The following is a 23003-nucleotide window of genomic DNA, read 5'->3' on the forward strand; positions in this document are numbered from 1 at the left end:
ATTGCAGTATTGTTAGCCACAAGGTTGGTGGTCCATCCTCCCCAGCTCTTGTGAGAAAGAGGAGGCTCTCCACTTGAAAATCTGGACATCCTTATGTAGGGTTGATGAGTCAGAACTGACTCAATGGCAGTGGGTTTTGGTTTAAGGGTTTGCAAATATTTCTAATGTTGCCAGTCTGCTTTAGTATTTCCTCCTTTCACTTAAAGCATTAGGATAACATTCTTCTGTTGTTGCTTGTCTATTCTTGATCTTTTGAAGTTATATTGTTTCCTTCTGCATATTTTAAACCCATACTACTTTGCTATGATTTTTATTCAGACAGTTAATTGTCTTTTGAGGTGCTTTGAATCATTAGGGCAAAATATATGTTTACCCATATAGTTACCTTATCCAGTGTAGATACAGATTTCCATCTGATAAGTGCTTTCTGGGTTCCCTTAGTGTTTTGTAGTGTACACCTGCTCTACTTCTCTGCATTGCTGTTGAGAAGACTAGCCTGCTTTATCTAATCTTCTCTCCTCCTTTTAGTGCCTTTATTTATATGGATTATTTATTTGCCTTTAAAGTCCAAGCACTTGATTGTGTTATCTGTTTGATTTTTTCTTAACCAATACGAACTTTTGAAGTCTTAGGAGACCTTTTAAAATTGTATAATATTTCATCCTATAGTCTCTTTCAACTTTTTAAATCACTACTACTTTGTTGTGGGTACTGCCCTAAGCATCAGAAACTTTGTAGACATTGCTAGATGTAGTGTGGGGCAAAAACCGGGTTGAAGACCCCATTACACACTGAAACGAACATCATTATACCCATAGACTTCTTCTGATTTGTACTGGTGAGTTGCATCTGATTTCCAAATACAGACCCATCTCTATTCCAGCTTTGTCTGTCAAGGATTATATTTTCACATGATGATAGATTTAACTTTTCAGTGTTGTCATGTTTTAAAATAATAGTGTGACGTGGAGATGGACTGACACAGTGGCTACAGCAGTGGACTCGAGCACAGGGACACTTGGGAAGACGGTGCTGGGTCAGGCAGGGTTCCATTCTGTTGTGCTCAGGGTGCTCTGACGGTGACGAATAGCAGTGCTTGAATACATTTGAATGATTTCTTTAAGATAATGCCTCAGTAAGGAATCATTAGACCAGAGTTTCTGATTATTAGCTCAAAGTGTTAATTTTAGGACCCATTTCAAGTTACTGTAGTATAATTGGAAAAATGTTGGGGGGAGAGATTTTTTTTTTCATTGCCACCCTAAACTTTTATTTATGCAACTTATTTTGGGAGAATGAGGTATCTACTTAATCTATAATCACCAATGACTCTTACTATAAAAAAACTCCAAAACTCACAATTTTGAATCATTTTAGATTCATAGAGAGGTTGCAAAGATTGTGCAGTGAGGTCTCCCATTTCTCTTAATTCCCTCCAGTGTTAGCTTCTAGTATTGCTTGGTACTGTTATTAACTAGGGACCTTGTATACAACGCACCATTCATTTTTGCTAGTAATATCCTTTTTGAGTTCCAGGATCCAATCCTTTTGAATACTCAACCACTTATATAACTAATTTTGAATTTTAAAGAAAATTTTTTGCTAATTCATTAGTTACATAAGCCTAGCATTTATAATTGCAAAACTGCAGGCTAGTTTGCTTTTTTGTGAACCTAACTTGCCACGGAGAATGTTGTTTGGGGTACACTGGCATCTGTTTTCTTAACTGGGAAAAAAGAATATTGTTACTCTTACTAAATTATTTGAATTAAATGTTGCAATGCATATTAATGTAAGGATAGTGTCTGGCATATAGTGTATATACACACACACACATACACACACACCCCTAAACTTTAGTTTTTTACTTTGTCAAAGAATAGTGTACGACTTTGGGAAAGCTCTTAGGGGAAATCTCCATGAGCCTAAGAAACCCTTGACACGGCACCTTGTCCTTTTGATAGTAAGCAGATGGGATTGACAGATTGTGATGTTGTGAAGCAAGGCTTGCCAAGGCCTGTGTGCCCCTTCTAAGAAACACTATACGAACTGTATCATGGCAAGTAGAAATTTGCTTTTCTGAATATCTTGTTGAAATTTTAGCTTTGTCTAAAGATTTTTTGTTAAAGCACTCTTTGAGAATTGTTTGCTTTTGGGTACTTGTTTTACTAAAAGATAGCATTTAAATGAATTAGCATTTATAAGTGTCTAGCACATAGAATAAAATAATATTATAAATTGATGTTATAATGAGCCTTTGGCATAAAAATGAAGTGAAATATGAAGTAGGAGGACCATTAGCTCTGTTGGATTAATTACCTGTTTGTGCAGGGGCTTGGTTTCACACCATCCTCTTCAGTTTGCTTCATCATGCTGTTGAAACATTTGAAGATTCCTACATTTGGACAAAGGGTTGGTAAAAGTTCACATAATATATGGCATTTATAATTATTAGGAACTAAAAGAATAAAATTACTTAGGCTTTTTCTTTCTGTACATGCATTGCAATTTAAATTTCATTGCCATCAAAAGTATTCAAGTCTGGTTGTTCAGAGAAATGGCTTTTTTTGGTAGAACCAAGAGAAAGCAATAAATATTTTTATAATTGTTACAGAAATGTGCAAATCTACAGAAAGGTAGAAATAGAAGAATATTGAACTCCAATTTCAGCAGTTGTTGTTAGGTGTCATCGAGTACAGCAGAATGAAACACTGCCCAGTCCTACACCATTCTCACAGTTGTTGCTGGCCCTGAACCCAGTGTTGGCAGTCCCTGTGTCAATACATCTTGTTGAGGGCCTTCTCTTAGCTGCCCCTCCACTTTACCAAGTATGATGTCCTTCAGAGACTGGTCTCCTGACAACACATCCAAAGTATGTAAGATGAAGTCTTAACATCCTTGCCTCTAAGGAGCACTCTGACTGTACTTCCAAGACAGATTTGTTTGTCCTTTTAGCAATCCATGGTCCTGTCAGTATTTTTTTTTTTTTCATGGCCAGTGATTTTTATTTATTTATTTTTATTTTTTATTTTTTTAAATTTTAACAATTTATTGGGGCTCATACAATTCTTTTCACAGTTCATATATATACATACATCAATTGTATAAAGCACATCTGTACAGTCTTTGCCCTAATCATTTTTTTCTCTTTTCTTCTTTTACATTTTATTAGGAACTCATACAACTCTTACCACAATCCATACATATACATACATCAATTGTATAAAGCACATCCATACATTCCCTGCCCCAATCATTCTCAAGGCATTTGCTCTCCACTTAAGCCCCTTACATCAGGTCCTGTTTTTTTTTCCCCTCCTCCCTCCCCATTCCCCCCTCCCTCATATGCCCTTGGTAATTTATACATCGTTGTTTTGTCATATCTTGCCCTATCCGGAGTCTCCCTTCCCCCCTTCTCTGCTGTCCCTCTCCCAGGGAAGAGGTCACATGTGGATCCTTGTAATCAGTTCCCCCTTTCCAACCCACTCACCCTCCACTCTCCCAGCATCGTCCCTCACACCCTTGGTCCTGAAGGTATCATCCACCCTGGATTCCCTGTACCTCCAACCCTCATATGCACCAGTGTACAGCCTCTGTCGTATCCAGCCCTGCAAGGTAGAATTCGGATCATGGTAGTTGGGGGGAGGAAGCATCCAGGATCCGGGGGAAAGCTGTGTTCTTCATTGATACTACCTCACACCCTAATTAACCCATCTCCTCTCCTAAACCCCTCTATGAGGGGATCTCCATTGGTCGACACTTGGGCCTTGGGTCTCCGCTCTGCACTTCCCCCTTCATTTAATATGATATATATATACATATATATATACATACATATATACATATACACACACTTATATCTTTTTTTTTTTTTTGCATGATGCCTTATACCTGGTCCCTTGGGCACCTCGTGATCGCACTGGCCGGTGTGCTTCTTCCATGTGGGCTTATTTGCTTCTGAGCTAGATGGCCGCTTGTTCACCTTCAAGCCTTTAAGACCCCAGACACTATCTCTTTTGATAGCCGGGCACCATCAGCTTTCTTCACCACATTTGCTTATGCACCCATTTGTCTTCAGCGGGTCCTGTCAGTATTCTTTGCCATTACCACAATTCAAATGAATCAGTTCTTCTTTGGTCTTCTTTATTAAATCCAATGTCTAACTTTCACATACATATGAGGCAATGGAAAATATCTTGACTTGGGTCAGGCATACTTTGGTCCTCAAAGTCACGTCCTTGTTTTTCAGTATTAAAAAGAGGCGTATCAGATTTACCCAATGCAGTGCTTCATTTGATCTGTTGCATCCATGGGCATGATTGTCCAATACAAGCATGACAAAATCCTTGACAGCTTCAACCTTTTCTCCATTTATCACGCTGTTACCTATTGGTCTAATTGTGATGATTTGGGTCTTCACATTGAGTCTAATAAATACTGAAGTCAGCAATCCTTGATCTTCTTCAGCCAGTGCTTCAAGATTCTCCCTGTCAGCATTAGCCTAGAACCAATTAAAGATAGTGTTTGTAATTCAAAGTGAACTGCCCTAACAGGCTTCATAACTAACTTTTTTTAATGTTTTCTTTTGCATGTGTTAATTTCACATTGTATAATAATATATTTTAGTACTAATTTCATATTCTAATTTATTAAATAAACAGTTTTCAATAAGTAATATTAAGATTGGCTTGTGTATATTAATTTTTCAAACTATGTGGTATTTTTGTATTATCAATCCAAGAGGATGATTACCAAACCTTTTATTTGATGAGCACCTGAAAAATGATAGCTCAATATAATTGTAATTTCCACTTACAAATGTAAAATTGAGCAGAGCTTAAGGTCCATTTGTGTTTTCTCTGACCATTTTCCCATAATAGTGGTCTTTATTAAGTAGCATTGATGGCATATAGTGACTTATGGCTTGGGTTGCCAACCACAAGGCCAGCAGTTAGAAACCATCAGCCCACCTGAGGGAGAAAGATGAAGTTTTCTACTCCCATAAAGATCTACTATATCAGAGACCCAGAGAGACATTTCTACCTGCTCTATAGGGTTGCTGCGAGTTGGGATCGACTCAGTAGCAGTGAGTTTACTTTTTTGAGTTTTGGCCTATATTGAGCTGACTCATGGCGATTTTACTATATAAACAGAATGAAGCTGGATTGTATATTCAGGTTGCCATAAAAGTTGTTGATGGATCCCAAGTGATCACCAGACTTCTATATAATGAGAATGATTGATTTGATCACCTTTGAGAAAAAGATGTCTTTGATAGGTGGATAGATTCCTTTTAGTAGACTCTGACTCATGGCATTCATCCCATGTACCACGGATCAAAATGTTTCTTTTTTAAGCCAGTGTCTCATTGAGAGATTCTGTTCTCTTATTTCTACTGCTCTCCATTACTTCCTTTGTGGAAGCAGAAAATATTTGATTTCATATTTAGTACTTATGTAGATGTGGGTATGAGGCTGTTTCCCCTTAATTTTACTTGGAAAGAACCTTAAAACTTTATTATAAAGTATAAGGGTCATCCAAAGGTGGGAATAAACATGCAAAGCATGACAGTCAAATGCATAATCTAACTTGCCCCCTCTGTGCATAGCATCCTTGTGTAGTACAGCTTCTGGACTATCTGTATGCCTATTGACCTAGATCTCATTCCTAGATAATCCCCTCCCCTAACTAAATGTTGATCTAAGAGAATGAAATCTGGCCACTCCATTGAAATTACGAGGTCAGTTTTTTTTGCCTGAGGTCTTTTCCCAGTGGGTAGAAGGTATGTTCATTTCTCCCCCCATCTCTAGAGAGATATGGCCTGTGGGGATGGTGAAGGCCACATACCAAATAACACATTGAATGCCCGGTAAAACCCATTGATGTGGCCTCAGCTGCAACCTACAATGGCTCTATAGGACAGTAGAATTACCCACAGAATGTCCAAGTTTGTAATCTCTATAGAAGCAGACCACCACATCATTCTCCTTTCAGGTACAAGAATTGTGTTTTAGATGTGATTTCTCAGGTGTTTATTTCATATTTGTATACTATTGATTAAAAATAAAATCAGAAAAGGAGAGAGACTGGTAGCACAATTTGAATTTTTAATCAGTGTTACTGAGTTGTATGTTTAGAACTTGTTGATTCTGTATATGCTCTGCTCTGTGGAGTGTCAACAAAAAGTCACATATATGTATAGAAAATAAATAATGGTATTATGTTCTTGTGGGAATACAGCCCTGTTTGTTTTCAAGTAAGGCAATGGAAAAAAAGACACATTGTAGAGAACATTGTTTATTCAATATTCAGACAACGCTTCCTATGTATAATTTTCTCACTCTTGTAAATCTCTGAGGCTCAGAGTTGTGTAGACCAATGATTTCTAAAGTGGAGGTGCAGAACAATCTATTGGTGCTCTTCTGAAAAAAGGAAAGTAAAAGGTATTATCTTTAATGTTGGAAAAAAGGCAATTAAACTCCACTTACTGTAACGTTTGACTTTAACTTCCCCACAGTTAGTATGTCCAGTGGTTTTCACTTCCTCACTGGTGTGTTACATTGCTTTTCAAATATTTAGTTTAAATTGTATTCTCTTAAAAAATGGACAAGTGATTATAAAAGTGTCCTGTACAATTCAGATAGAAAGACGAGGCTCTCTACTCCCATAAAGAGTTGTCTCAGAAACCTATAGGGGCTGTTCTACTCTGCTTTATAGGGCCACCAGGAGTCAGAGTAAACTTAATGGCAGGAATAAGGTGAGTGAGAATTATAATACAGCTCACACGCACACAGCAAGAAAGTTTAGAATTGATAGACCTCCTAATCCTAACACAGCTTTTACTCTGGCGTCCAAACTGTGATAGAACCAGAGCTAACAAATTCCTTAAAGGAGGTGGTTACAAGTTGGGCTGCAATTTACAAGTTCCACAGTTTGAAATCAACAGTGGCTCTGGAGCAGAAAAAATATATTGACATTGTTAAGAATACGGTTTGAAATGCAGAAATACTGCTATTTAAACTGTACTTTGCTTAATTGTACTTGTGGGCTAAAATAACGCTAAGTGACCATATGAAATCATAAGGAATTGGCTGAGCACTTTAAATTTCAGGTTTTCCAAGGATAAAGATGACTTTTTGTGTTTCTCCCACCTCAGAGATATGTGATAAATCCATACAACACCAAATCTAATATTTGACAAACAATCACTGTAAATGTTTAGAAAGTTCTTGGAGGTTTTCACTTAAAAGACAAAAAAGTAAAATAAAACGGTGCCTTTCGGTAAATTCTCATTTTCCCCACTTTGAGAAAAAAAAAATCATGAAATAAACCATAGAATCAAAATACGTACTATCTCCAGCAAATGCCTTTGGAACATGCCAGTAAATTGTCCTGACATTGAGAAACTAATTTCAGAGTAGATTATATAGTATAGGACATTTGCTTTAGATCGATTGACATATAGCTATTTATGAAATTTCTTATTTTTAGTATTGCTCGGTGTGTTTCAGAAATAAAGACCTTAGCTGTGCTTAGATTCCATAGACCAAGTTATTATGCAAAATCAATGTAAATTGAAAGTAACCGCCAGATCACATCATTGCATTAACTGCCAAACTAATGAGAAAGAATCATGCTTAGGTTTAAAGATAACCACCGCCATCCTAGCTAGCATAATCCTTGCATTGTAACTTGGGAGTTCGTATTCCCAGACATACGTTGTTAATGCACAAGACAGTTGGTGTGTGTAATGATTATTATTATAAATGCAAACACAATAAGTGAGAAGTAGTTGTACTGTTTTGTGAACAGTAAAGCAAAGAGATGCTAGAAAAGTAATATATCACTAGTGAGACTATCTTGAATTTAATTCTTGCTTTGGTAGTTTTTCTAAAACATGGCTTAGTATATTAAACAAGATGCTGTAACATTTTGGATAATCTTATTGTTAAGTCTCACACTAAGGGGATTCAAAAATTTCATGGAAAATGGAATTAAACTACGATGTAGACTTTCCTCAAACATGTTGAATCCCCTTTGTATAAGATGAGGCTGGCATTTATGTTAAACCCTAGTCTATCTTGTAAATGGAATTTTTACAATAACCTTAATCAAGCTAAAGTAGTTGAGCCGCGAGCTTTGGCTGCACATTGCAATCATGGAAGGGGCCTTTTTGTCTGTTTCATTTGTAGAGATTTTGATGTGATTGCCTGGTGATTCTAAGGTGCAAGAATGGATGATGAAAAAACTATTCTAGTTGGGGGAGAAAGATAAGGCTTTCTACTCGCGTAAAGAGGTATAGTCTCAGCAATCAGTTCTACCCTGTCCTATAGGGTATAGGTTTGGTATTCCAGATGAGAGAATGCATGAGGAAAGTTCTTGTGTTTTGAGTTCAATAAATCAGGATATTACCTATATTATGAGATTATATAAATTGGAGATCATAGAAATTGAGATTGGCAGAACTAGAAAGTAGGCAGACTTTTGTAGCTTCATCCTGTAACAAACATTAACATTTAATACCTACTTTTTTTCTTTTCAGATTCATTATTAAACATGGGTGCGTTTTTGGATAAACCCAAAACTGAGAAGCATAATGCTCGTGGTGCTGGGAATGGCTTGCGTTTTGGCCTGAGCAGCATGCAAGGATGGAGAGTGGAAATGGAAGATGCACACACCGCTGTTGTAGGTATTCCTCAAGGCTTGGAAGACTGGTCATTTTTTGCAGTTTATGATGGTCATGCTGGATCCCGAGTTGCAAATTACTGCTCAACACATTTATTAGAACACATCACTAATAATGAAGACTTTAGGGCAGCTGGAAAATCAGGATCTGCTCTGGAGCCTTCTGTGGAAAACGTCAAGAATGGTATCAGGACTGGCTTTTTGAAAATTGATGAATACATGCGTAACTTTTCAGACCTCAGAAACGGGATGGACAGGAGTGGTTCAACTGCAGTGGGAGTCATGATTTCTCCCAAACACATTTACTTTATCAACTGTGGTGATTCTCGTGCAGTGCTGTATAGGAATGGACAAGTCTGGTTTTCTACCCAGGATCACAAACCGTGCAATCCAAGGGAGAAGGAGCGGATCCAAAATGCAGGCGGCAGTGTAATGATCCAACGTGTTAACGGTTCATTAGCAGTGTCTCGTGCTCTGGGGGACTATGATTACAAGTGTGTTGATGGCAAGGGCCCAACCGAACAACTTGTTTCTCCAGAGCCTGAGGTTTATGAAGTTTTAAGAGCAGAAGAGGATGAATTTATCATCTTGGCTTGTGATGGGATCTGGGATGTTATGAGTAATGAGGAGCTCTGTGAATTTGTAAAATCTAGGCTTGAGGTATCTGATGACCTGGAAAATGTATGCAATTGGGTAGTGGACACTTGTTTACATAAGGTATGTAAAAATTTTTTTGTTACAATTCAAATGCACTTTTAATTTTGAAAGCATCGGTAAGTAAAAATAAACTTTTTAAGTGTTTAATTAGGAATTACCTGGGTATATTAATATATTTCCTTCACAATTGCTGCCACTGTTTTTGACTCTCATTCCCTTACACCTTTTAATTTGATAATTAAATCAAACAAAGTTGCAGCATTTGTCAACACTTACTTTATAATTGGTTGCTATTGAGAATGATTGCTTTTGATTAAAATTCTCATCATTGGTAATAGCTTGCAATTGAAGGCATTGGATAAAATATGATTGAGGGGGCTTTTGAGAAGTTTGTGGGAAAATGCTATTATCTTTGCACTCCGTTTTCAGGTACTTTTTAAGCCCTTCATATGTAATCAAATGTAATATTACTAAGAGATCAATAGTCACATCAAGTATTTGAGGCTATGCCAGAACCTAGGCCACGTGTAGTTTCGTAGTTCAGTTCTGAGGCTTTTAGCAGCCCAGACAGAAACCAGAATTCAGGTATGAGCTGTATGTTTCTTAATTATTTCACCAAAGAAGCTTTTTCCTGACATTTAATCTGAAAGACATTTACTTGTAACGAAATAATAAATGCATGGTGATTAATACATAGTATTTTTTGTTGAAGCCGTAGACATTATTTTTAAGGTATATATATTTAAAATCATAAGCTAAGGCTTATTGTATAAAATACAATAATGTAAAATTTTCCTGTGGAAAATAAACTTGTCTCTGAATTTTAACTTGATGGAGTAGAGCAGCAGGTAATTAACAAGTCTCTTGAATGTGTTTTACCATGTTTAGTTACTTCAATTGACCTTTATGACGTTACTTACTATGTTGGTAATTAAAATTTGAGTTATAGGACCATTGCCTGGTTTTCCCTTTGTGGAAGTAGCATGTTCCTATGGAACACGAAGCAGAGAAGCAATTACCATAGATTTATGGGGGAACACTTCTTAGTGTCTCAGACCCCAAAATTAATCTATCAAGTCATACCAAATATCGCATAAAACCTAAAATAACATAAAGTTCACACACAGTTTAAAGCTACAGCAGCTTGATGCCAAGAAGCTGAGTGTAGTTTCTGAGGCAGAAATTTTGCTCAAAACGGCTCTGCCGCTTTAAGTGCTTGCTGCTGATCTCTAGGACACCTGTCTCACAGCAGCAGAAATCCTCTTCTAGTTTCTTGTGCCTAGTGCAGTGTGTAGTTTAAAGTGATCTTTTGAAAAATAAAGGATATTTTATGGCTGCATTTTTACGGCAGTATTTGAAAAATAGCAAGGCAAAACTGATACTTAACTAAGTGAGACAGGAGTCTCACCTCTTTATTCATTTTTTCTAGATGGAGATTCATTCTGTTTTCCCATCAGGCAGATGGCCATTTCCCCATCAGGCAGGCATAGCCAAAAAAGTTCTCCAGAAAGATCCCTGGGTCTATGCAGATACTCTGGTTTTGATGATGTTTGTACGCTGTATACTGGAAAGAGACAACTTTTTAAGGACTAATATTACCAGTAGGGACAGCTTTTCCCCCAGAAAGACTTACATGAAGATACCTGTAGCGCCTGTCACACATGACATTAATTGATTTTTCAGAGTACCAGATCCTTTTTACTCCAGGCTGCAGTAAGTACAGGTACAGCAGTACTGTACTGATGATTGTCAACTGACTACTCATTTAGTGGTATTGCAGTGTCTTTCTCCTCAGACTCTGGATGGAATCATTCTGATGGGTAGCTTTTGGAAATGAAAGCAGGCTATTTATTTGTTTATTGTCAGACTAATAAATGAAAGCAGGATTTTCTCTCATGATAGTTATCACATGAGGGAGAAAATGTAATTGGGAAAAAAAATCAGAAAGTTATGCTACCCAATCAAGTCAGCTTTCACTGCTTGGGTGTATATCCTTCCAGTCTTTTATCTGCCTGTAAGTGCATCGTTTGGTCAGTGCTCTTCTTGCTCTTCTGCAGCTACCTTTTTTCATCCAGCAATATTTCTGGTGATATCCCCATGCCTATAAGTACTAATTACATAATTTTCTGTGGCTATATTTCAATCTGTTGGATTAATAACTGATTTTGAGGAATGCAGGCATTAGTGATTCATTGGTACAATTCATGCCTTCCTTGTGTTGTAGACCAAGGCTTCTTAAATTGTGGGTGTCTTGAAGTGGGTATGTGAAGTCTTGAAAATTTTGGCAACAATACAAGGTTTCTGAAAGTGATTCATTCCAAATCAAATGCATAATGAGTCAAGTGTTTGGGACAGTGCTTGCCCATGCTGCAAATTTCTCAGGGGTCAGAAGTTAAAAAAAAAAAAAAAAAGAAACCTTTAAGCAGCCAGGTGTAGACTGTGTTCAATTCGTGGCTGATGTATTTCATGGGCAGCCACCGCCCGTCTGTCACTGAAGAGTTGCATTTTGTTTGGATGTTAAAAACATGTCTCAACAGACCTCCCATACTTACACAGACTGGAAAAAAAGTCTTGTCTTCCTCCAGAAAATGAACCAAAGAAACCCCTATGCACCCCACAACAGCCAGATCCAAGTGGGGAAGACAAGGGACTTGACAGCCTTTCATTCTATTGTGTGGCTGATTGCCATGAGTTGGGGCTAACCAGTTTGAGGGAATAGCCAAAGGCTCTTAGATCTGGAATTGAGAGTCAAGAAAAGGAGCTTGTAAAATAGACAAGTTTTTACAGCAATTTGACAACACTTCCCTGAATGGTATTTAAATGATTCTAGTGATAAATATTCACTGTTGAAGGTGTTAAAAGATGTTTCGATAGAGTCCGGACATCTCTGAAATGAGAAATAGAGTAACAGATACATGAGTCAGGCACGTGGCTCATTCCATTTTAGTGGAGGTGGATCAGCACGGTTCTTTCGCCTCAACAAAGGTGCTTTCAAACTCTTCAGTTAGTTTTGAGAAGCTTAGCGATTTTCTCTATACACATAGTAGACTGTTCAGAATTTTTTCAACCATTGAAAGTTATGGAATGAAACCTTTCTGGCTTCTTAAAATGCTATTTTGTCATTTCAGTTTACTTACATGGTTTGATTAAAGAATAGTAGTATACAAAATATTTGAAGCATTACAGATAATTTTATTCAGTCTGAAAAATTGAATACAAATATAAAACTCCATATAAAGCATTTAGCCCACTGCTTGACATACAACACTTGCTCAGAAGATGTTCGCTGTTCTAAGAAAGAGAAAAGCCATTCATTAAGTAGATGTTTTCTGATAAAGAGATTTAAATGACACCTTAAATGTTTCTAACACCTGTCAGCTATAACAGTTTACAAAGCACTTTAATCTTTTGGTCTATGAAATCATAATAGGTTTTGATCAGCATCATTAATACTAAAAAATAAAACTCACTGCCATCAAGTTGATGCTCAACTGTCCTAATGCTGCAACCCTTTAATATGATTCCTCATGTGGTGACCCCCAACCATAAAATTGTTTTCGTTGCTACTTCATAACTATTATTTTGCTACTGTTAAGGATCGGGTGACCCCTGTGAAAATGTCGTTTGACCTCCAAAGGGGTCATGACCCACAGGTTGAGAACCGCTGTGACTCCTCTAAGATTGGACAAGGCAGAACTGCCCCTGTGAGTGGCTGAGACTGTAAATTTTTATGGGAGTAGAAAGTGATTCGTCGTGTCTTCTCAATAGGCTGTTAGTTTTGAACTGCTGACTTTAGATCGCATCCCAAACAGTAACCACTACTCCAACATGGCTCCTCATCTCAATAACATTGATAAATCAGTGTTTTCTGTGAGGCAGAGAGAAGTCCTGGTTAATGTTGGTTAAGTTTTGGGCTGCTCACCACAAGGTCAGTGGTCAGATTTGTACTTAACATTTGCTGTAGATGAGTCAGTCTCCTCCCCAAAAGATTTACAGGCTTGGAAACCATAGGCTAGTTCTACCCTCAAAGGTCACTAATACAGCAGACTCAACTCTGTGGCAGTGGATGTTCAATCCCAGACACTGTTTGGAGTAGTTCACATATTTTAGCTAGTGTTCCTTTCACAACCATGTGAGATGTTGTTAGCATCATTGTTCTTAGAATCACATTTTAGGAATGCAGTTTCACTATATTAAATTTTAAGTATGAAGGACCTGGTCGGGTGTTATCCCGTTTACATTGGATAGTTCACTCTAGGAGAATGGTCCCTAAGAAAGAAGCCTCTAATTTTATTGCCAGTTCATGGTGTTTAATGTCATCTCATTTAAGATTGTATTGAGTATGTAACTGATATTTGCGTAGTCCTTCATTGTTTATAAATTACAATCAAAACATTTTTTCCAAGCCTAACAATGACTTTTCTGAAGTGAAGAAAATGAAAACAACTAACATGCAAGTAAGGAGATAGAGCGTGTTTGACATTAAGAGACAGGCTTAAGATGTACTTGCACAGATACTACTTTCATATATGTTAAGAATGTTTTTCTCACTCCATCCTCAAGGGAAACATTAATACTCTCTTTTGTAACAAATACAAAAATATTCAAAGTAAAGTTGTTAATCTTTGTTTCTCATTCCCAGTATCATCCCTTGAGGAAATCACTGTTAACAGTTTGCTCTGAAAACTTCAACTCTTTCCCCATGTTTAGTCAGCAAATACAAGCATAAAAATAGGGCTTTCTTAAGACTTTTCCCTTCACTTGACATTCTAGAAATTGATAATTCTCATGTTTCTTTTATGTTTTACTTTTCTTATAAATCAAGTCAATATTTAAATTCTTTAAAATACTGATTTCAATTCAATATCTATTTCAGAAATTTGACAAAACCGAGGGAAAATGATTTCTCAAAAGTATCCATTCTTAGCCATTCAGATTATTGGTACAATGTGGAAAATGCACATAGTCCCTTAAAATAAATGTTTGGTCCTACTCATTGTGACTTTTAACGATATAATCTTAAGTAAAGGGAGTGCACAGAGTGGGGGTGTTTGGGGATTTTTGGGGTGTGCAGGAGCAGGACTGATTAGCAAAGTGCATGCACAGCCAGTGTCTGTGGATGCAGTTTCTCACACTCTAGGTTTCATCGTGCCCTTAGTTTCTTAGTTGTTTTTTTCATAGTACCCCTTGACCAAAATTGGCATGACTATATTTTAGGTTTCTCAGGTGGGTAATATTTCGGTTCTTGGCTTTACATGAGAAAGAATTCACGCCAAAGCATGGTTTATGATGCAAGTGGGGTGTTATAAGGGCAGAGGTTCAGGTTTTACAGTCTCAAAAGAGCACTTACACTATTTTGAAGCGTGCCAAACTCTGTGTAAGCCGCGCCCGGGCCACCTCTTGCATCTGCTGAGTGGGCGCAGGAGCAGGGTCAAGGGATGAAGGCAGAGGAGCTGAAGGACTGGCCGCTGAGGTATTTAAACCTCTGGCTGGGGAGGCGTGGTTGAAGGCATTGGTTGACCCCATTGGCTGAATCAGCCCACCTGCCTGGGTGGGGGCGCTGAATTAGAGCATACACAGTTGGCTGAGGCTCGCCTGATTCTTCTCCAAACCTCCATATGGGGCCTTGTGCAGGCATGGGAGGAACAAACCCTTCTATCCCTATCCTGCTGCCTGACACATATAAGTACTAGGTCCAAACAACTTAATGTATATACCCCAACAAAATAATAAACACATATTGAAGAGAAAGTACATTTTTTTTATTTTTAAGAAACCAGTTATTGGTCTTCTCTACTTTCATTTCCTATCCCAGTAATTTTTGCAGAGACTTGCTTTAATGTAAAATTAAGAGGAATGTAGCATTATTTAATGTTGAAACCGTGAGCCTCCTTGAGCAAATTTGTGGCTTGCCCACAGATACTGAATATTATCTCTGTGTTATGCCCCTCATTTAAAATATCCCACCAAGCCCCTGTGAGTACACTTACGGTACACTCTGGACCATGAATATTGTGTTAAGAACATAAGCTTTGCTGCTAGAAGCTGGGTTTTTAACTTCTGGTATGGTACTTAGTATGAATTTGGGCAAAGCTTTGATGTCTTCTTATTTACAAAAGAGGGATGATAATATCCTCAAGGCATTTTTTTGGAGTAAAGCCCTTTGTCAGTACTTGAGGAATATCTAATTTACAGGCCCCAGTTAATTTAGTTCTGTTGAAGGTGCTCATGATACAGATTTGTATAAATGAAATACAGGAAGCACTCAGACAGTTTCATAGATAGTTGAAAATTTAGTCTTTTATCTACCTTGATTATTTTGATAAATCACAGTGCCTTCTAGGTAATGTGTTTGTCCCTTCCCTGAGAGTTATAGGCTCTCAGCCCATTACAGATGCTACATTATGTGCTACTAAGGCTTGATTGGGTGGCACTGGCCATTGTCACTCTGTACATTTTCTAATTCCTTAAAGTGATGATGGTGTCAACACTATACTGGTGTCAAAATTACAAAGGTACAAAAAGTATAGTCTTTAAATATTTGACACAGTATTTTTGTCCAAGATGTTCTGTTTTACCTTTTAAACATGTTATTTAATTCCTTGAACCTAATGAAAAGTGTATGCTCATGGTTCCTTTGTCTCTGGAACCAATAGGCATAAAAGGGGAAGATTTTTCAAAACACTCTTACTCATATTTTGTGTTTGTAGAAAGTCATCTGTATATAAAATAGCATCATTAAAATTGTATATATCTCAGCTGTTGTAAATTATTTCCTTTAGATTAATCTTTGGGGTCTTGTAAACTCCCTAAAACTATTCTTTGCTTTACTTTCCATTATGTGTGATCTATACTTTGTAGTTTATAAAATCTAATAGTGTATTATGTACAGAGAAGGGTAAGTTAAGAATTAAGGGTAGGTTAAGAATTGTTAGAGCATTGATACTATTGTATCAAATAGAATATGGTTAGTGAAAACCAGATTTCTTAAAATTCTGTGTATTCACAAACTTGTTAAAAACAGAATCATAGTATTATAGGGATGCTTGCTTCTTGAATAAGCTCCATGACACACTTTAGACATTTTGTTTGACCCTAACTTAAATGGTAAAGGCATGATTTCTCGGAAATTGGTTTTTTTTTTTCCTTTCTTTTCTGGTTCAACTAAATACAGTAGTTTTAATCTGAAACCGTTAGAGAAATTTGGGGGTTAGGAGGAGGCAGTTGATAAAATTACTAAGGGCCAGTTTGCAATTCCTGGGTGTTGCGACGATTGAGAATCAGTCCTTTCTAGTCAAACACTAGTCTGTGGAGAGAGCAATTTCTTTGGAAGCTTTCTTTTTTTTTTTTTTTTTTTTTTAACTTTCTTAGATTCAGCCTCCTCTTCTGTTTTTGAACTTTGCTCCATTGAGTTAGGAGATGGCGGCAGAAGCTCTCCAAGGCCTTCCTGTCCTTTTAGTTGTATGCTGATTGTTTAATGCAGGTTCTGCCAAATTTGGCACGCCTGAACCAAGTATACTTTCTAGATTATGTCTGACATGGAGGGGTAAGCCCATTTGGCTTCTTTCATTTGGGGTTGGCAAACTCCACTATCCTAAAAAAAGAGCGTCCCCTTCATTGACACCATTTTTGAAGGCACTAAACCCAAAAGAAAAAGAAGCGTTTGATTAGGAAATCTCTGTTTTTAGAAATTAAAGTAATATATACCTATAGAAAAAGTAAACCCCCCACCCCCACCCCTTGGTGCATATTGTTTCATGGTAGGAAAGAAGTATTTGTGATTCTTGCTTTAAATAATCTGACAATCTGAGGTCTTTTTCTTTAAAAGCTATCACGTCTGACTGTTGTCTTGGCAACAGAAGTTACATTGCACCTTACTCAGTTTGATGCTGAATATATACTCAGAACAATCGGGCTTGGGTATCATGCTGAGCTACATTTTTAGATTTTAAACTCAGTAAAGTTTTAATGGCAGTGCTTTGTTTGATACAAGTTAATTAGGCAGAAAATATGTGTACATGTGTTTAGGAAGGATGGATGTTGGGCTTTAACCACATTGTGAATATGAGAATAAGATTTTGAGTGGGAAATAAAGTTTGGGTGGAAGTGTGTATATGTGGGACAAAGGACATACAGAACTATCTTCAAGTCTCAGATTTCAGAATACGTGGTGAGTAAGAAGAATAGTTAACATGGAATCCAGCATCCAAAAATCCAGATCTGTTCATACCCAAATACTTTTTTTGTTTTTCAGGTTGTACTTAAAATTGAAATAAAAATTAATGTGCTCAATGTGTACATTTTGGATGATTAAACCATAATTCCTTAAAGTAATGAACTGTTTAGAAGTAAATCATAGTAGAATATAGAATATAACTTCACTTTCCTTCTTTAACAGGGGAGTCGAGATAACATGAGTATTGTGCTAGTTTGCTTTCCAAATGCCCCCAAGGTCTCAGATGAAGCAATGAAAAACGATTCAGAGTTGGATAAGCACCTGGAATCAAGGGTTGAAGGTAAGAAGAGTGCCTTTTTGTTTAGAAGTAAAGATAAGCATTCCAATATGAAGCCTTCAAAACCAACCTTCTATCTGCCTAAAATGTAATATAACTTGGACCAAAGAGGGTTTATCAAAAGAGAGGAGACACATAATGATTAAACCAATAAAAAAAAGCTATTTCAAAATAGTTTCTTAGAGGTTTTTTTTTTTAATTTTGCTTTCTTTACCCGATTCCTAGTAGACAAGTAAAGATTCTAGTAGAACTTGCTTCCCCCAAAACAAAATCCAAACCCAAATTCATTGCTCGAGTCAGCTCCCATTCATAAACTCAGTAGTACAGAATAGTGAATTGTTGGAGTTCATTCCCCCCATCTTACTGATGAGTTAGTGTTGGTGTTACCAAAGATTACTGTTTTTACTTAAAAAACAAAACAAAAACATTTTGTTGTAATACCAAGTTTAACAAGAAAGTTGCAGAAGTATTGTAAAGTGCTTCTGTGTGCATGTATCCTTTTCCTAGACCCTTCATATATTGATCTCATTTGACCTTTTGCTATGCTTTCTATAACATATACATACATATTACCGTATTAAATGTTTTTTTCTGGAGCCAATTAGAGTAAATTGCAGATATAATACTCCTTTGCCTCTTAATGCAACAGATTTACAGTTTCCCACATAACGACAGCATACTCCAGATTAGGGCATTAGCATTGTTACATTATCACCATCTAATTCATGGGCCAGGATCCTGTGCATTTAACTGTTAAGCCTCTTTAAACAAAACAAAAAGATCTCACTCTCAGTGTTGACATGTTTCCGATGCTTAGCCATCGTCAAGGGTAGAGGTTGAATTGTTCCTATGCTTTCTGGAAGAGCAGCTAGCCTCTCTCTTTTGGGATTTGAACCACAGACCCAGTGGTTAATAGCCTAGTATTTAATCCATGGTACCACCAAAGTTCCGTAGATTTCTTTAGTCTACTTCCATTTGCAATTAGTTCCATGGTCTTTTGTTATATTCACTGGCTTTGACACTTGTAAAATACACAACTCATTTTTTAGAAGTGTCCCTCCATTTGGGTTGACTGATGTTGCCTCTTAATTTAGGTTATACATTGACAAGAAGGCATACAGTATTTACTTGTGCCATTAATGGTAATGCTAACTTTTACCATTTGGTTTGAAATGCTGCTTTCAGGTTCCTCCATTTAAAAGTTAATTCGTATGCTGTAATTATGTCATAGAGAGAAACTTTGAGATTATATTAGTTAACTATTGCACATGCAATCTTAATTTTCACAGACCAGTTTAGTATCCATTGATGATGTTAACTTGAATCAGTTACTACTGGTATAATAATATGGATTTTCTAATTCAGTTATTTTTTTCTATAGTTACTAATTGGCACTTTACTATAAGGAAATGTTCTGATTGAATTATGGAATGGTATATGTTATCTGTAAGTGCTCAGAATAAAAGGGTTTGGGAGGATAAAAGAAAAAAGTGTTCTCACCTGCCCATTATATGAATACAGGCTCATATAATCCTAATATACTCATTGTGTTATAATTTGTTATTTATTTCAATAGAATTTTTCTCATAATTTGGTCTTTGAATTTATGCTAGTCTTTGTGGCCTGTCTCTGTCCTTTTTTTTGGAGCAATTTATTGCTTTTTGATACAATGAATCTTCCAGAGGTTCATTTTATAAAAATGTTCCCTGTTCCAATCCTTTAATCAGCCATTTTCCAGGGAGCCCTGGTTTATTTAAGTTTAGTACCGAATAGCACTTGCAATTAGGATTGAGATATTAGGTATATATGTGACCAGGATGTGTCTCAAACTTCCAGATCAATAAGGCTGCTCGGAATGAGCATGTACACCTCAGTGTGCTGCAGTCCTTCGTGACTGAGCTGGATACACAAGACATTTGAGAGAGCTAGCAAAGTGAAAACCATTATTATTTTTAAAAAGCAACCAATAAACAAGAACAACAGGTTCTCAAAGGAGAATGGCTTTTCCCTTTCCCAAAATTACTCCTCTCTGATTTGTATGTTACTAGATCAATGCACTGCGGTTCAGGTCAGACACTATGTCATGTCACTGCTCTCTCTGGCTACCATCGTGCTACCTGGGTGCCCACACAGCTCCCAAGTGTTCTGCCTTGCTGCTGGGCCATGCCTTATTGTCAGGAAGACTTCTTTCTGCATAGGGATTGGCATAGCCTCTGCTGTTGGGCTCCTCTGGGCTGCCACATGCCAGCAAACTTTCTGGAGCCCATGTAGCTCCCACCACAATAGAGCAGGAGAAGACCAAGAGTGTTACACAGGACTCCCTCATGCCCCTGGCCTGTATGGGCAGATGCTACAGCTTTTTAGCTGCAGACAAACCTCTTGTATAAAGGCATTCAGCTCTCGCTCTTGCTCTGGACCAATGAGCCAAAAGTGAGTGCCTCGCCTTAGGCCTTCCACCCTCCTGCTAGGTTTCTTTCACACCCACTCTGTCTCTTTCTTCAGTGTTAAGCAGCTTTCTGGTCTGGGTGTAAGACAGCAGTTTTCAACCTGTGGGTCGTGACCCCTTTGGGGGTTGAATGACCCTTTCACAGGGGTCTCTCAACTCATAACAGTAGCAAAATAACAGTTCTGAAGTAGCAATGAAAATAATTCACCACAACTAAAAGGATCGCGGCATGAGGAAAGTTGAGCACCACTGGTATAAAGAGGTTTTGTCGAGTTGCTATGGACCAGAATAGACTCTGGCAGTGCATTTGAATTATACTATAATTCTAATTGGCATTATTCAAATGTGTTTAGCTGTATAAAATAAGTCATAGAATTGTTAGGAGCTAACATAGGTCAACATATAACCTTGAATTGAGGGGGAAAGGTACCTCTGTAAGAGAAAAGTTGGAAAGATAAAACTTCATATATGTAGTGGATTTGCATTAGGCTACTGGGTTTATTGAATTTGGTTTATTGGAGTCACATTTTTTAGTCAAATTTAGAATTAAAATTAATGTGATTTTCCCATAAACTTATAAAGATACCCTGTAACCCCTGGTCATAAAGCAGAAATGACAAAGCTGAAATATGGTGATCTTCTGGGGCCTGTGACAAATGCTTGTTTGTAATTATTCAGTCAAGATTAATCAATGATAAAGCAGCCACTACAAAACAATCCGAGTTGGCTCTCAACTTGTAACTTTATGAGGTCTGTCGGGACCTGAAATTGTGTAGTGTAATCTAACATTCGATTTTAAGGTAAAAGCACTCTGGTGTGTTGGGCAACCCAGATCCGATACTGACAATAGTATTTAAATTATTTAGTGTCATCTGCATGTATTCTATTTAGTGTTTGTTGAGCTTATGTGTCATGAAGGACACAGTAAAGACAACATAAGTCATCTCTCTGGAGCCCATGGTAGCAATGATAGAGCATGATGGTGAATGGGACTCGAACAGCACTCACTAGTAGGGTGTCGTGAAAATCGGTCAATTAAGAGCTAGACTGCAGTAATTTTGTTTTTTGAAGCTCAGTGAACACCTGGCAAAGTGGATACATATTTGGTATCATAACTGAGAGGTATGGTATTTAGTGAGTAGCAAGATGCTGCTTTGCATCATCCAACAATGTATAGTATAGTCCCCATAACAGTTATTTGGTCCAGAAAATCCATAGTGCCAGGGTTGCGAAACAAATGTAAGATAGATTATAAACTCATAAAAAGAGTTACAAGTATAAGATCGAGAATAACTTTGCTGCTCTCCTGAAATTTACAGTCTATGATTTGTATGGCCAACGTAGCATACATTGGATGTATAGAGCAACAGGCCGACTACACGAGGCCTGAGTCAAAGCAGAGGAAGGTTCCTTGAAAGAAGTATTTAAACGTGAAAGCTGAAGGATGACTAGGAGTTCACCACATAGAGGAGCTGTTGGTTTGTCTTGTAAAGTGTCCCTAACCAAGTGGAAAGAGTACATGGGAAGATCTAGACGCAGGGAAGAACTTCTTTTATAATGGAGCCTCTCAAATAGGAGACTAAGGCAGAAGAAGGTAAAAGTTGAGGACAAATGAAGGACTTTATGACACAAGGTAAACAGATTTTGCATCTTGAGCACCCCTTGGGGCATGACTTTTTTTTTCAAACTAGGTGAAGCTTTATAGAGTAGATCAGTTTTACGTACATTTTATTTCAACTCATCCATTGCACTCCGCTCACTTTACCATTTCTTCACTTGCTTTCTACTTTTGTTTCTATTCCTCTTACTTGCCTAACCTTCTGAACCTTGCCCTTGGGTAGATGCTGCCTTTTCAAAATCTTAAATGATTAACAGTTTCAGATCTGAAGGGTGATTAGGTACCACAGTGTTGGGAGTTCCATTAATCTTTATGTGATCAACAAGCCTGTTCTCTCATAGTTTTGAGATTTCTTTACACATTTTTCTTCCACTCTATACTAGAGGGACTCTGCTACCCCCTGCCCCCCCACTACCAAGTCGCTACCATTGGAATTAAAAGTGTCGGGGTTTTGTTTTGTTTTAAACGTTAGCTTAATTTTCCTTCTTAATACATTATTGTTGTCATCAGCTAAAACCAAACTCACTGCCATAGAGTTGATTCCAACTCAGCAACCCTAGAGGAAAGGGTAGAATGACCCCTGTAGGTTGCCAAGAGTGTAGGTTACAGGAGTAGACAGCCTGTCTTTCTCTTGCTGAGTGGTGGTGGATTCAAACTGCTGTCCATGTTATTATCAGCCCAACCCATAACCACTGCACCATAAAAGTGTACACATTTCTCCTTCATCTTATTCTTAACCATCCACTGCATTTATTTTATTGTAATTATGGTATACATGTCTTATTTTTAAATGTATGATTAACACATGCCAAATTTTGTGTTTTTTGTGGATACTGGGGGTTATCACTGTAATTTAGGTGCCTTGTGGTTGTTGTTTTTTTTTTTTTAACCTATAGAAATTATGGAGAAATCTGGTGACGAAGGAATGCCTGATCTTGCCCATGTCATGCGTATCTTATCTGCAGAAAATATCCCAAATTTGCCTCCTGGCGGAGGTCTTGCTGGCAAGTAAGTAGAATCAAAGGGCTGATTTTGAGTTAATTTATAATATATATATATATAACCTTGGATAAGACCATTTAAA

General features: G+C 37.4%; 1 protein-coding gene across 4 annotated transcripts in view; it reads left to right on the top strand.

Annotated features, from left to right (window-relative positions):
- The window catches only part of PPM1B (protein phosphatase, Mg2+/Mn2+ dependent 1B), a 71053-nt gene that overhangs the window by 28002 nt on the left and 20048 nt on the right, over positions 1-23003 (top strand). For 3 of the 4 annotated variants that reach the window (XM_075535984.1, XM_075535981.1, XM_075535983.1), the window contains exons 2-4: positions 8543-9402; positions 17741-17858; positions 22816-22927. In XM_075535984.1, the coding sequence (XP_075392099.1) occupies positions 8557-9402; positions 17741-17858; positions 22816-22927 (1076 nt within the window). In that variant the 5' untranslated portion in view covers positions 8543-8556. The remainder of the gene's footprint in view (positions 1-8542; positions 9403-17740; positions 17859-22815; positions 22928-23003) is intronic. The other variant, XM_075535985.1, reaches the window with a different exon arrangement.

Source organism: Tenrec ecaudatus, chromosome 17 (genome assembly GCF_050624435.1).
Source record: "Tenrec ecaudatus isolate mTenEca1 chromosome 17, mTenEca1.hap1, whole genome shotgun sequence".
NCBI lineage: Eukaryota > Metazoa > Chordata > Mammalia > Afrosoricida > Tenrecidae > Tenrec > Tenrec ecaudatus.